Source organism: Bubalus bubalis, chromosome 1 (assembly GCF_019923935.1).
Source record: "Bubalus bubalis isolate 160015118507 breed Murrah chromosome 1, NDDB_SH_1, whole genome shotgun sequence".
NCBI classification, from domain to species: Eukaryota; Metazoa; Chordata; class Mammalia; order Artiodactyla; family Bovidae; genus Bubalus; species Bubalus bubalis.
Genome location: NC_059157.1, coordinates 81,424,530 through 81,439,058, shown reverse-complemented (window position 1 = coordinate 81,439,058; position 14,529 = coordinate 81,424,530). Strand labels below are relative to the sequence as shown.

Here is a 14,529-nt window from a genome sequence, read left to right as displayed (position 1 = left end):
GTTGCTAAGTCACTTCAGTCATGTCCGACTCTGTGCAACCGCATAGAAAGCAGCCCATCAGGCTCCACCGTCCCTGCGATTCTCAAGGCAAGAACACTGGAGTGGGTTGCCATTTCCTTCTCCAGTGCATGAAAGTGAAAAGGGAAAGTGAAGTCGCTCAGTCCTGTCTGACTCTTAGCGACCCCATGGACTGCAGCCTACCAGGCTCCTCTGTCCATGGGATTTTCCAGGCAAGAGTACTGGAGTGGGGTGCCATTGCCTTCTCCTCATGACAGTCTAGCCACTCTTATTAAGAGGCACAGTATACCCACTTAGTTTCATGAAAAAGAAGGCCCTTTGATCTTCTCTCCCTATGCAAATTGGCATATATACTTTTAATGTTTGCCAATGTATATACTAAATGCTGCTAGCTGAACTAGTTCTTGCCTCCAGTAGATCATGTGGGTCCTTTTAGACCTAATGGCTGCCAAGCAAATTATTACTTCCATTACTGAACTCTACCTGGAATGCTGAAATTATCAACATTTACTTTCTGCCCAGATAAAAGAGGCTAGAAAGGCAACATTAAAGTTTGCTTTTATATAAAACTGATAAAGTTTACATTGTCTGTCTGAAGGCCCACTTAGTTAAAGGTGTTTGGCTTCGTTCTACTTGGAAAACTTAGAAATCAATATTTAACTGATCTAAAACAAGAAAACGATAGGAAAAAATAAACAGAATTTAATTAGCTTAGATGTGCAAAAATCCCCAAACTTCTCAGGTCTCAGTTTTCTTATCTATAAAAAGGAATTAATTTGAGGTCCTTTTTAGTGCCAACATATATGTACACACACGGCAAAATTTTCATTTCTTTAGAAAATACAGCTTACAAGGAAAGTCAACCCAGATAAAAATTATAATTAGTCCATTTAAGAAAATTCCCTACATGACTATTCATTTCTATAGAATTTAAAAAAACACTCAGGTAAGAATCCAAAAAACAGAATCCAGTTTCTTCTCTATAAAGAACATCTTAGAAAAATTATAGTTTTTAGAATCTCCCACCCTATAGAAGGTAGATCTTCACATATGTATTAATTTACAAGGTGTGTATTGGTTTTTATGAAAGTGAACATATATAGACCAGGACAATACTACCAGAGAATATAGTGATTTTAACATATTACATATATACATATTAGCATAAAACATGTTATAGATATTACTACTTTAGCTTGCCTATACATGTTTTGTTAAGTGAATAAAACTTTGAAAATACATAATATATATCATAAATAAGAATTCTACAAACAAATATGAGTTATAGTGAAATACATTAATATCCTGACATCCTGTCCAAGCACCTTGAACATTGTTTGCCATTCCTGGAAGTTTCTTTTGCTTCTTTAATCTACTCCCATCATTCCTTTAAAATTTAGCTAAAGTACTAACACCAAGCATATTTTCCATGACCTCCCAGACCAGGTCAGGTCCCCTGTTATATTCTCTGACTGTACCATGTAATTCTTTTATACTTATAATATATGCTACTGGAGTTGCTTATGTAGTAAGTCTGTAAGATCTTTTAAAATAAGACTTCATCTCTTATTTTCTATTTATCTCTTAGAATGAAGCACAGAGATTTACAGAAGGAATGAATGAATAATTATAGAATAATTGTTAGAATAGTTTTCTGGCTCAAATATTTCAATAAAATAGAATACTGTTACAGACTCACTGTTCTTTTAATGGTACCACCATGTGGTTATTTCTCCATTTTTTTTTTTCTGGTATTAAAAATACAATTATCTTTCCTGCTAAAGTAAATTCAAATAATGCAGAAAGTTTCCCCTATATGAAACATTACTATTTAACAAACCACTAAGATAATTTACTTTCTTTTGCCTAGCACTGTCCATCTTAGATACGATTTACTTTTGCTTAATACATTATTCTTTTCATGTGTGGTAGTTAAAAAAAAAAAAAAAAGCTAGCAAGGAATAAAAGTCAACAAATGACTTTAAAAATCTGTTTAAGTACTTTTGAAAACTTTAAAAGCATTTTCACATTACAATAAAAAAGTGAAATATTATATAGATGAAAGTGAAATAATCCAAATTGGGAGAAATAATCCAAATAAACACTGAATCAAGAATAGTACTTCTTATTTAAAATTAATCTATTTCTATCAGTATTTATTTTCTTCTCTTCATAAATCAGCAGAGAATAATTGAAAATGTTTTGGTAGCTTTCAAAGTATCATATACAAATATTTTTTGAAATGACATCCATTAATTGTCTACCTACCTAGCCAGCTCTCTATCTCACTACCTCATTCACTTCTTGAGTAAACTCCTTACCTTCCAACAAATCTATGGTCCTCATGTGGTAGCCAATGAAGTATCCTCCTTTCCACTTTTTCCCCTAGCTATGGGGTGTGTTAACTATCAGACAGGGAAAACTCTTATCACACTCTCCTCAACACAGTGATTACTTCAAGCAACAGGCAAACAACCTCAGCCAGGCCTGAGTTCCCAAAATGTTTTGGGAAATAGAAGTGGGAGCAGAGGGTTTCTTTTCCTTTGGTTAAAGTAACTTAATCCCAGAACTGTCAGCAGCCCCAAGAGAATGAAGCCAAAAAAGGAGTGATGGAAAGTGACCAATTCTAGATATTTTATTCTCTGAATTCAGAAAATCCTGAAACTAGTTCTAGTCCTTGCTTTTCCATGGTTTAGTCATCTAATAAATTCCTCCACACCCTTCTTATTTTGTTTAAGCTAGCCTGGGTAAAGATTTGTCAATTATAATCAAGAAGTCCTAATATTTCCCATATCCATTTAGGTATCACAAAAAATAAATGTTATTAAGTTATACACACACACACTTTTATAACTGCTATGCTCTTAGAAGTCTACATAACGTCATACTCTAAACTCTTCTTCCTACCTACAATTTTTTTTTCCACCTTTCCTAGGGTAAAACTGAGGAGAAGGCAATGGCACCCCACTTCAGTACTCTTGCCTGGAAAACCCCATGGACGGAGGAGCCTGGTACGCTGCAGTCCATGGGGTCGCTAAGAGTCGGACACAACTGAGTGACTTCAGTTTCACTTTTCACTTTCATGCATTGGAGAAGGAAATGGCAATGTTCTTGCCTGGAGGATCCCAGGGATGGGGGAGCCTGGTGGGCTGCCGTCTGTGGGGTCGCACAGAGTTGGACATGACTGAAGAGACTTAGCAGCAGCAGCAACAGCAGGGTAAAACTGACAAATAGAAATTGTATATATTTAAAGCATACAACAGTAATCAGAATTAAGCCAGTTAATATATCCATCACTTCACATAGCTCCTATGACTTTAAATACATATAAACTTTTAAAGAAGCATAATATACATGCTCTCTTTAAAATGTATATGTATATATCATATATATAAATCAAAAAACCATAAAGTTCGTATATATGAAATCTACACATCTTCGAGATTTAAAAATGCTAAGTGTAGAGAAATGCTTCAACCCTGTCTCTTACTGCCAATGCCCCAGAATTAACAACTTCAGTATTTTTAATAGTTACTGACAATAAGCTTTGCTAGTATTTCCTGATTTACCAATTTTAACTATTATCTCTTAACTTCTTGCTATGATAAAAAAGAATTTAACTCCTCACACAACCAATTTCATCCTCCCAACAGTTACTCATTATTATTCCTCTATTATTTATCTCTGTAACTTTACCTACACTTTTATTTATGGTTTCCTGTACTACTGAAACTCCATTTTGTAAAATACAAAATAAAGGAAGGCTATTAGTGCCCTTGTCCTTCATTTTCAATTCACAATTTCCACTAAATGTCTTACACTGAAAGGCTAATAATTTTCCTCTGTTCTGTAACTAGAACTATTTGTCCTTTTATAAGCTTAAAGTCAATAAGCATCATGTATGTGTACATGTGCACTAAGTCACTTCAGTCATATCTGACTCTTTGCGACCCTAAGGACCATTACCCGCCAGGCTCCTCTGTCCATGGCATTCTCCAGGCAAGAACACTGGAGTGGGTTACCATGCCATTCTCCAGGGGGTCTTCCCAACTCAGGGACTGAACCCACGCCTGTTATGTCTCCTGCATTGGCAGGTGGGTTCCTTCCCACTAGGGCCACCTGGAAGTACCCTAAGCATCATGTATATGAAGAATATATAAATAATATTTATATAAGTAACATTCAGTGCATATTTAAGTAAGTGAGTTATCACTCTATCCTTTTCCTATTCAGATTATTTTTAATTTTCCTGGAGTATCTAATTGCTTTTTTATTTCCTTTACCTTGTCTACTTATATAATTACCTTGCTGCTGCTAAGTCGCTTCAGTCGTGTCCGACTCTGTGCGACCCCATAGACGGCAGCCCACCAGGATTCCCCGTCCCTGGGATTCTCCAGGCAAGAACACTGGAGTGGGTTGCCATTTCCTTCTTCAATGCATGAAAGTGAAAAGTGAAAGTGAAGTCGCTCAGTCGTGTCTGACTCTTTGTGACCCCACGGACTGCAGCCTACCAGGCTCCTCCGTCCATGGGATTTTCCAGGCAAGAGTACTGGAGTGGGGTGCCATTGCCTTCTCCATATAATTACCTTAAATGGTTCCAAAATCTCAAGGTTAGTTTCAAATCTCCTACTGAATACTTTGCTCTTGAAGTGACATACCTGTAAGACTTCCTATTCGGCAGTGACCCTGGAACTTCTCTCCTATCTTAAGTAAAAAATACTGTTTTCTAGATCCACTGTCATATGATCTCAAGGTTAGTTTCAAGTCTCTTACTGAATACTTCCCTCTTGAAGTGACATATCTGTAAGAACTACTATTTGGCAGTGACCCTGGAACTTTTCTCCTCTCTATCTTAAGTAAAAAATACTGTTTTCTAGATCCACTGTCATATGATCTTCTTATATTATAACCCATTTTTCTGGAGCACATTCTCTAACAACTTAAGAAAGAAAATGTGGACAAATCAATCTCCCAGGTCCTTACATGCCTTGAAATACTGTTTCTACTGTATACTTCACTGACAGTTTGGATGAGTATAAAATTCTACACTGAAAATAAGTCCACATTAAAACGGTAGAGACACTGATTTATTATTTTCTACCACCCACTGTTGGCTGTATGAAAATTGATACCAATCTGATATTCGTTTTTTTTAGGTGACCTAGTTTTTTCTCTCTAGAAGGTATTCAAATCTGTTTTTTCATTCTTGGTATTTCCAAGTTGCAAAATGATGTATTTATCTGAGTATTTTTTTCTAGTCAATGTGCTAAGCACTTCTTGGACTCTTTCAATCTGGAAGTTTAAACTTGTTTCTGGGAAATTCTTTTATTGTATCTCTGAAAATTTCCTCCAACATATATTCTGTAAATTCTTTTTCTGGAACTCCAACTAGTTAAATAATGAACCTCCTACATGAGGTCACTGCATCAGTTTTTTTCTGACACATTCCTTCATTTTGGTTTTGTTTTACATTCTGGATTATTCAACTTTCCAACTCCCTAGAGAATTCTAAATTTTAACCATCATATTTTCTTAATTTCCACACACTTATTTTTGGTATCTCAGTATTCCTTTCACACAGCATGATATGTTGCTGTTTTAATGTCCTACAAATCTCAACTCTCTCTGAAAAGGCAAATTACAGATTTTATATTTCCCTTCTAATTTTTTTGTTTTCAACATTAACAGTATTTCTCCCAGAATTTTTTTAGTTTGTTTTCATTGTGTTTTTTCCATGATGAAGTCATCCCCCAAATGTCTGATAATTTTTGAATATCCATTAATATCTAAGGATTAATTGGGAACCCTATGAGCATGTTTAGAATTTGGTGATTGATAAGTTTTTTCTTTGGGGTAATTAAGTGATGAGGTAGCTGTCTCAAAGAAAAACCTTTAATTGCCAGAATACAAAGGTCACTGCTCCAAAATCATTTAATTTCTTTAGAGAAAAAAAGAAAATATCAATGCTGTTTCCCTACCTGACAGGCCCTAAGGTCTGGTGAGTAACCTGAATGGAAAAACTGCAATTAATTCCTTTATCTGTATTCTCCCAAAGTATCTCATTCCCTACTCTCTATTTCACGCCTATATTCAAAGTCTATACCTCCCTAGGATTCCAAGCGGGAGGCATGACAGATAGTCTTCCTCCCATCTTATAAGGCTAGGATAATTTTGTTTTATAAGCTACCCACAGTTTCAAAAAATGTTTTACAAATAATAAAGTATACACATACATAAAAGTAAATATACAAAACAACAAGAGTTGCACAAAGTAATACTTTTCCTATGAGACACACTCTGATATTTTCTGTTGTATTTTGCAATGCTGATAAATGAATTCACAACCCACTAATGTGATATGAGTCTAATTTAAGGAGCCAAAAATAATTTAAAAAATTAAGTGGTGACTTGCTCTGCCATCTTTCAAAGACCACTCCTCTATTTTCTTTCCCAAAGAAAACTGCTGAAATCTTTTCATTCACTGATGACTCTTCTCTATTTTCTTTTCACTGTATTTCCCTCTTCTACTTCTTTACTACTTTAGTAGGATCTAGGAGGGCAAAAAGGATAAATACAAGTACTCAGTTTGTGATCTTTAACTCAAAGTCCTTTACAAGTGTTTTTAAAAACCAAAGTTTCCTAACCTCTTTCTGACCTAAGTTCCCTCTGCTAACTATGACGGCCTCAACTGCTACTGGGACTTACAATTAAAGTTTGCCAAGAGACTCTGGAGAATTAAAAAGGAAAGGAAAGTGCTAATAGTAAACCTAAAAATCCTTATGACTATTCCATTTAACTCTAAAGCTAAAAGTAAAATTATGGCTAAATGTTCAAAATTAAATCTAAACCCTTACATGAAGAAATGGAATTTTCTTTTTGAGGGAAGACTTTAAGAAAGGTTCTGTCTGCAAAAAAAAAAAAAAAATCAAAAACCAATTCTCAGATCAAAAAAATACTTTGATGAGAAGTAAAGAGTACTTACAAAGCAAGGCTACTCAAAACATATTGTACGTGCTCACATTCATCTGGGAATGATGCACTGGCTGATGTAAAACAACAAAGTGCCGTCTGAAGAACCTGAAGCTGTGGCAAAGGGACCTGCCATCTTCCAGCATAATCTTCTACCACCTGATAAGGAAGCAATCCAAAAAGTACATTATTAGAGAAAATGTTAAATTTGGATAAAACTTACCATATAAAACATTAGTTCAGCATGAACACAAATGATTTAGGAGGGGAAAAAAGTTATTGTTTGTTGTTGTTTAGTTGCTAAGTTATGCCACTCTTTTGTGACCCCATAGACTGTAACCCACTAGGCTCCTATGTCCATGGAATTTCCCAAGCAAGAATACTGGAGTGTGTTGCCACTTCCCTCTCCAGGGGATCTTCGAACCCACATCTCCTACATTGGCAGGTGGATTCTTTACCACTGAGTCACCAGTGAAGCTCCTCTTTATTGTTTAGTTTCATTGTATACATCTGAAAATAAAATGAACTATTATCTGAAAATGTGGGAAAAAATTATAATATATAAAAGACCATATGGTTCAACTGCCAAATCTTTACCAAATGTTTTAATAAATGCTTTCACATCCTATGTCTAGCTTTTTTCCAAAGTACAAATTATCAAATATTAAAATAGCTAGACAGCAGAAGATAGTAATAAATAAAATTAGAAATAAGCATCCATTATTATAATTTATATAGGACTGAACTAAACATTCTGGCAACAAATGAGTATTAAAGATATAGTGGTATGATACTCTTTCATAAACTGTACCATATTATGGGGAAAAGATTACAAAATAAAATCAGTCCTGGCTCTGTCACTTAACTAGTTTATGAATTTGGATATGTCATCTACCTTCTTTATGCATTAGTTTCCTTATCATAACATGAAGATAACAATGCTTATCTTGCAGATTTACTCTAAGGCTAAACTGGGAACAATTTATGAGACAACAATTTAGAATTATCAATTGCTATAAAATGTTAGTCATGATCTCTCACATGCAAGACTACTGTATGCAAACTATTATATTCTAGAAATTCATCTTATAAAACCAGTTGGCAAACTATGGCATGTAGGCCAAAGTCAGCCTACCACCATCTTTGTATGACCTACAATCTAAGAATGGGCATTACATTTTCAAATGGTTGAAAAAATATTTGTGATGCATGAAAATTACATGAAATTCAAATTTCAATATCCATAAAGTCTTACTGCAGCATAACCAGGTTTATGCATTTACATATTATATAATCTATGGCTGCTTTCCTGCTATAACAGGTTGAGTCGTTATGATGAAATCATATGGCTAACAAACTCTAAAATATTTAATATCTGCCCCTTTACAGAAAAAGCTTGCCAACTCCTGATTTAAAGCTGGTAAAACTAGAGAAGAGTACAACAGCCAAGAACATTTAGAGCTCAAGGACTTTTCATACTCATCACTTCCTGTTAGAGGTAATTTTTCATGGGTCCTTGTATTTCCAGTTTTAAAAGAGACCCAGACTGCCTTCATCCTTTCAAAGAAGTTTATAGGAAACAGCCTTGAAATACAGAGATGATGTCTCTCTTCAAAGCAATGGCTCTCTCTGGAGCAAAGGTCAGGCAGATATGCTTGCCCACTATTATAAAATATTGCTGTTGTTTGTTGTTGTTTAGTTACTAAGTTGTGTCCCACTATTCTGGGACTCTGTGGACTGTAGCCCACTAGGCTCCTCTATCCATGGGATTTAAGATTAGGAGTCCCTTGACTCATTGGAAAAGACTCTGATGCTGGGAGGGATTGGGGGCAGGAGGGGAAGGGGACGACAGAGGACGAGATGCCTGGATGGCATCACTGACTCGATGGACTGAGTCTGAGTGAACTCCGGGAGTTGGTGGACAGGGAGGCCTGGCGTGCTGCGATTCATGGGGTCACAAAGAGTCAGACACGACTGAGCGACTGAACTGAACTGAACTGAAGCTTGGGTTCCTAAGCTGTGATATAAATGTACTATGAGTTCAGGATTCACTTGGACCATTCACATAACCTTTGTGACACTTGAGAAGCAAAGGGAACCACCATGAACTTGAAGCTCATGTTGTTTGTTGTGCTATAAAAGTAACAGAGTCTGCTATCTCCAACCCAGGAGTTTCACTTCTTTGGCCAGCATTTGTGAAACTATGGCAATCTACCTTAGATAAAATCCCTGACTTTTCACAGTTCTTTGACAATTCCAAATTTTCACATCAGGTGCTAGTATGTCTCCAATGTTTCTAGGAACATGTGTGGATAAAGGAGAAAGCTAGAGAAAGCTAGAGAGCATTAGCTCTATGAACTTGTATCCCCCTTCTATTATCCAGTACTTCTTAACCTGGGAATTAAAAACTACTACTAACTATGATGATCCCAAGTAGGACAGATTTTTCCAAACCACCATAGGCAAAAAAAAAAAGGAGGAACATGTAAATGGTGGTTTCCTGGATTTAAATTTTCTCTTCTCTAAAGTGTTTGACCAACTTTATTGCCTTTTTTTTTTTTTGGCCCACATAAAACTTCTCTGGTGCCACATTAAAAATAGGTACCTAACAAACTCACAATTTTCTATCTTTAGTTTGCCCTAATACATTTCTACTTAGAACCTTATTCACTTCCTATTTATGGGCTGGGCTTATCTCCTTAGAAGAGAACCTTTCTACTTTTTCAGGTTCTATGATCATTGTAGCTTCCCTTATTCACCAAGATTCAGCTATTAATACCCCATCTGATCCATCTGAATCCAAAATAATAAAACTACTTGTGTGCAGTACTTCCAATAGGCTTCCCATAATACACATGAAGGAAAATAAATAAAACTAGTTGAAATTTACAAGCAGTTGGCCCTCAGTATCTGCAGAGGTTTGGTTATAGGATCCCGCAGTTCAGTTCAGTTGCTCAGTCATGTCCGACTCTTTGCAACCCCAAGGACTGCAGGATGGAAGGCTTCCCTTTCCATCAACTCATGTTCATCGAGTTGGAGATGCCTTCCAACCATCTCATCCTCTGTCATCCCCTTCTCCTCCTGACTTCAATCTTTCCCAGCATCAGATCTTTTCCAATGAATCAGTTCTTTGCATCAGGTGGCCAAAGTATTGGAGTTTCAGCTTCAGCATCAGTCCTTCCAATGAAAATTCAGGACTGATTTCCTTTAGGATGGACTGGTTTGATATCCTTGCAGTCCAAGGGACTCTCAGAGTCTTCTCCAACATCACAATTCAAAAGCATCAATTCTTCGGCACTCAGTTTTCTTTACAGTCCAACTCTCACATCCATTTAGATTACTGGAAAAACCATAGCTTTGACTAGATGGACCTTTGTTGGCAAATTAATGGCTCTGCTGTTTACAATGCTATTTAGGTTGGTCATAACTTTTCTTCCAAGGAGCAAGTGTCTTTTAATTTCATGGCTGCACTCACCATCTGCACTGATTTTGGAGACCAAAAAAATAAAGTCTCTCACTGTTTGCATTGTTTCCCCATCTATTTGCCATGTAATGATGGGAACAGATGCCATGATCTTAGTTTTCTGAATGTTGAGTTTTAAGCCAACTTTTTCATTCTCTTTCACTTTCATGATTCCAGCTTGTGCTTCATCCAGTCCAGCATTTCTCATGATTTACTCTGCATATAAGTTAAATAAGCAGGGTGACAATATACAGCCTTGATGTACTCCTTTCCCAATTTGGAACTGGTCTGTTGTTCCATGTCCACTTCTAACTGTTGCTTCTTGATCTGCATACACGTTTCTCAAGAGGCAGGTCAGGTGGTCTGGTATTCCCATCTCTTTCAGAATTTTCCACAGTTTGTTGTGATTCACACAGTCAAAGGCTTTGGCATAGTCAATAAACCAGAAATAGATGGTTTCCTGGAACTCTCTTGCTTTTTTGATGATCCAGCAGGTGTTAGTAATTTGATCTCTGCTTCCTCTGCCTTTTCTAAATCCAGTTTGAACATCTGGAAGTTCATGGTTCACATACTGTTGAAAGCCTGGCTTAGAGAATTTTGAGCATTACTTTACTAGCATGTGAGATGAGTGCAGTTGTGTGGTAGTTTGAACATTTTTTGGCATTGTCTTTCTTTGGGATTGGAATGAAAAATGACCTTTTCCAGTCCTGTGGTCATTGCTGAGTTTTCCAAATTTGCTGGCATACTGAGTGCAGCACTTTCACAGCATTATATGTTAGGATTTGAAATAGCTCAACTGGAATTCCATCACCTCCACTAGCTTTGTTTGTAGTGATGCTTCCTAAGGTCCACTTGACTTTGCATTCCAGGATGTCTGGCTCTAGGTGAGTGATCATACCGTTGTGATTATCTGGGTCATGAAGATCGTTTTTGTATAGTTCTGTGTATTCTTGCAATCTTTTCTTAATATCTTGTTAGGTCCATACAATTTCTGTCCTTTATTGAGCCCATCTTTGCATGAAATGTTCCCTTGGTATCTCTAATTTTCTTGAAGAGATCTCTAGTCTTTCCCATTCTATTGTTTTCCTCTATTTCTTCGCACTAATCACTGAGGAAGGTTTTCTTATCTCTCCTTGCTAGTCTTTGGAACTCTGCATTCAAATGGGCATGTCTTTTCTCTTCTCCTTTGCCTTTTGCATCTTTTTTTCCCTCAGCTATTTGTAAGGCCACATCAGACAATCATTTTGGCTTTTTGCATTTTTCTTGGGGATGGTCTTGATCACTGCCTCCTGTACAATGTAACGAACCTCCGTCCACAGTTCTTCAGGCATTCTATCAGATCTAGTCCCTTGAATAGATCTTTCACTTCCACTGAATAATCGTAAGGGATTTGATTTAGATCATACCTGAATGGTCTTGTGGTTTTCCCCACTTTCTTCAATTTAAGTCTGAATTTGGCAATAAGGAGTGCATGATCTGAGCCACAGTCAGCTCCTGGTCTTGTTTTTGCTGACTGTATAGAGCTTCTCCATCTTTGGCCGCAAAGAATATAATCAATCTGATTTCAGTATTGACTATCTGGTAATATCCATGTTTAGAGTCTTCTCTTGTGTTGTTGGAAGAGAGTGTTTGCTATGACCAGTGCGTTCTCTTAGCAAAACTCTGTTAGCCTTTGACCTGCTTTGTTTTGTACTCCAAGGCTATATTTGCCTATTACTCCATATCTCTTGACTTCCTACTTTTTCATTCAAGTCCCCTATAATGAACTGCCGTGTAGGGCCACTCAAGATGGACGGGTCATGGTGGAGAGTTCTGAAAAAACGTAGTCCACTGGAGAAGAGAATGGCAAATCACTTCAGTATTCTTGCCTTGAGAACCCCATGAACAGTATGAAAAGGCAAAAAGTTAGGACACTGAAAGATGAACTCCCCAGGTCGGTAGGTGCCCAATATGCTACTGGAGATGAGTGGAGAAGTAACTCCAGAAAGAATGAAGAGATGGAGCCAAAGCAAAAACAGCACCCAGGTGTGGATGTGACTGGTTATGGAAGTAAAGTCTGATGCTGTAAAGAGCAATACTGCATAGGAACCTGGAATTTTTGGTCCATGAATCAAGGCAAATTGGCAGTGGTCAAACAGGAGATGGCAAGTGTGACATCGGCATTTTAGAAATCATCAAACTAAAATGGACTGGAATGGGTGAATTTAACTCAGATGACAGGATCGCCTACCCCATATCAAAATTTACAGATGCTCAAGTCCTTTATATAAAAGTGTATTTGCATATCATCTCTGAAATTACTTATAATACATAATACAGTGTAAGTACTATGTAAATCGTTGCAAGCACACAGCAAATTCAAGTTTTGTGTTTTGGAACATTCTGGGTCTTTTTCCAAGTATTTTTAATACAGTTGGTTGAATCCACAGATGTGGAACTCACAGATATGGAGGACTGACTGAATCTTCTTACGCCGTTTAATGTCATGCCAGATACTAATATTGTACTATAACATTCACTATAACACTTCTTTATAAATATTTTCCTTAAAATATATAAAACTTTACATTACATTGTCTTTTTATTCTGAAATGTTTCTCCTGCACTATAACTTATTAGTAAGCGCTTAACTAATGAGAGCTGATCCCATGACATTATAATATGAAGGTACTCTACTCAGCCACTGTGCAGCAAGGAACACACCTTATTATATTTGTCATTTTCTTTGGTATTCTAATAAGTAACAGTTTTTACTGTCACTCTATAAAGAACTGCTGTATAGAGAATTACATACTTTATTTAAGAACATTAAAATACATCATCCAAATTACTACAGACTGAAATGTGTTCCCCTAAAGTTCATGTATTGAATGATGTCTTAACCCCAGTGTGACTGTATTTAGAAATAGGATATTTTGTTATAGCAGCCAGGGCTGCCTAACACACAAATGTATAAAAATAACACAAACGCAGCAGTTTAAGAACCCCTAAAATGTAAGGTGATCAACTAAAATAAGATTATGTTTCTTAACTGAGTTCTCCTTTTTTCTAACACAACAGTGAGACTGCCAAACACTAGTTTGTCACAAAGCAAAGAATCCTGATATCTAAATCCAGGTTATAATAGACTAATATCATTAACACAGTATCCAGGATGACTTTACTTCTATTAGCTGGCCATCTGCACCCATGTCACTCTCCTACCTGAAACCTCCCACTGTCATCAACATTATTTCATATATTTCACAGGGGTCAACAGAGCTGTTCACTAATGTTAATTTCATTACTTGCTTACAGTGAATCCACCCACTTTTTAAATCTAACATACCATGGCCATGATCTTTTAGTGGTTAGTACTCTGTCATGTGATTAAGCCACATCACAATCATTCTAAGAGCTTCAAAAAATGGTTATAATACATCCCAATCTATGCACTGAATAAATCTTTTAATCTTCTAAATACCTAAAATAAACATTGTAACAAATATTGTTAGTCTTTTCCCCAACCCTTTCAGTATCATTAGGTTATTCATTTATAATATAGCTTATATACACACATATATTTATGTGTGTATATATAAATATATTTCCTAGCTCTGTCCATTGAGAGGGCCTAGGAGCAATGACACCTCAGTAGCAGTACACATACTTAGGACCCAAATCTTTGTTTCTAAACACTATTCTCCAATATCCTTGGGTCTCCTCAGGCACAAAGAACTTGGGCTGCTCAAGCCCTCCTCCAGCAGAGATGGAACAGGGAAAATATCAAGATAAGACTCGAACACTTTGTGCTGCCAGAAAGTAATGAAATGCTGAAACGGTGATGGAATATAAGAACATGGGAGCCAACCTGAAGGTGCTCCGAGCAGTTAAAGCTAGAACAATTTGAGCAACAAAATAAATGATGGTATCCATGAGTCTCTACTGATAGAAATAATCTAATTAATCAATAAAAGTTAGGGATGAGACTGCTTTGCCTCACAGCAGAATGCCAATTAATACATATCAATAAAAAGAGAGAAACAGAGAATCACCGTTAGGCAAATACTATATATAGCAATGAATGTTGCAGACAAGAA

The 14,529-nt window shown here is 36.5% G+C and overlaps 2 protein-coding genes across 6 annotated transcripts in view; one reads left to right on the top strand and one right to left on the bottom strand.

The window, feature by feature from the left end:
• CGGBP1 (CGG triplet repeat binding protein 1) overlaps positions 1-14,529 on the top strand; it is a 99,816-nt gene that overhangs the window by 58,454 nt on the left and 26,833 nt on the right. The gene's annotated exons all lie outside the window — the stretch shown is intronic.
• Positions 1-14,529, bottom strand: part of ZNF654 (zinc finger protein 654) — an 83,545-nt gene that overhangs the window by 49,212 nt on the left and 19,804 nt on the right. For 3 of the 5 annotated variants that reach the window (XM_044940470.1, XM_006057827.3, XM_044940481.1), the window contains one exon: positions 7,001-7,146. The exons of the other annotated variants lie outside the window; for them this stretch is intronic. In XM_044940470.1, the coding sequence (XP_044796405.1) occupies positions 7,001-7,146 (146 nt within the window). The remainder of the gene's footprint in view (positions 1-7,000; positions 7,147-14,529) is intronic. 5 annotated transcript variants of the gene reach the window in all.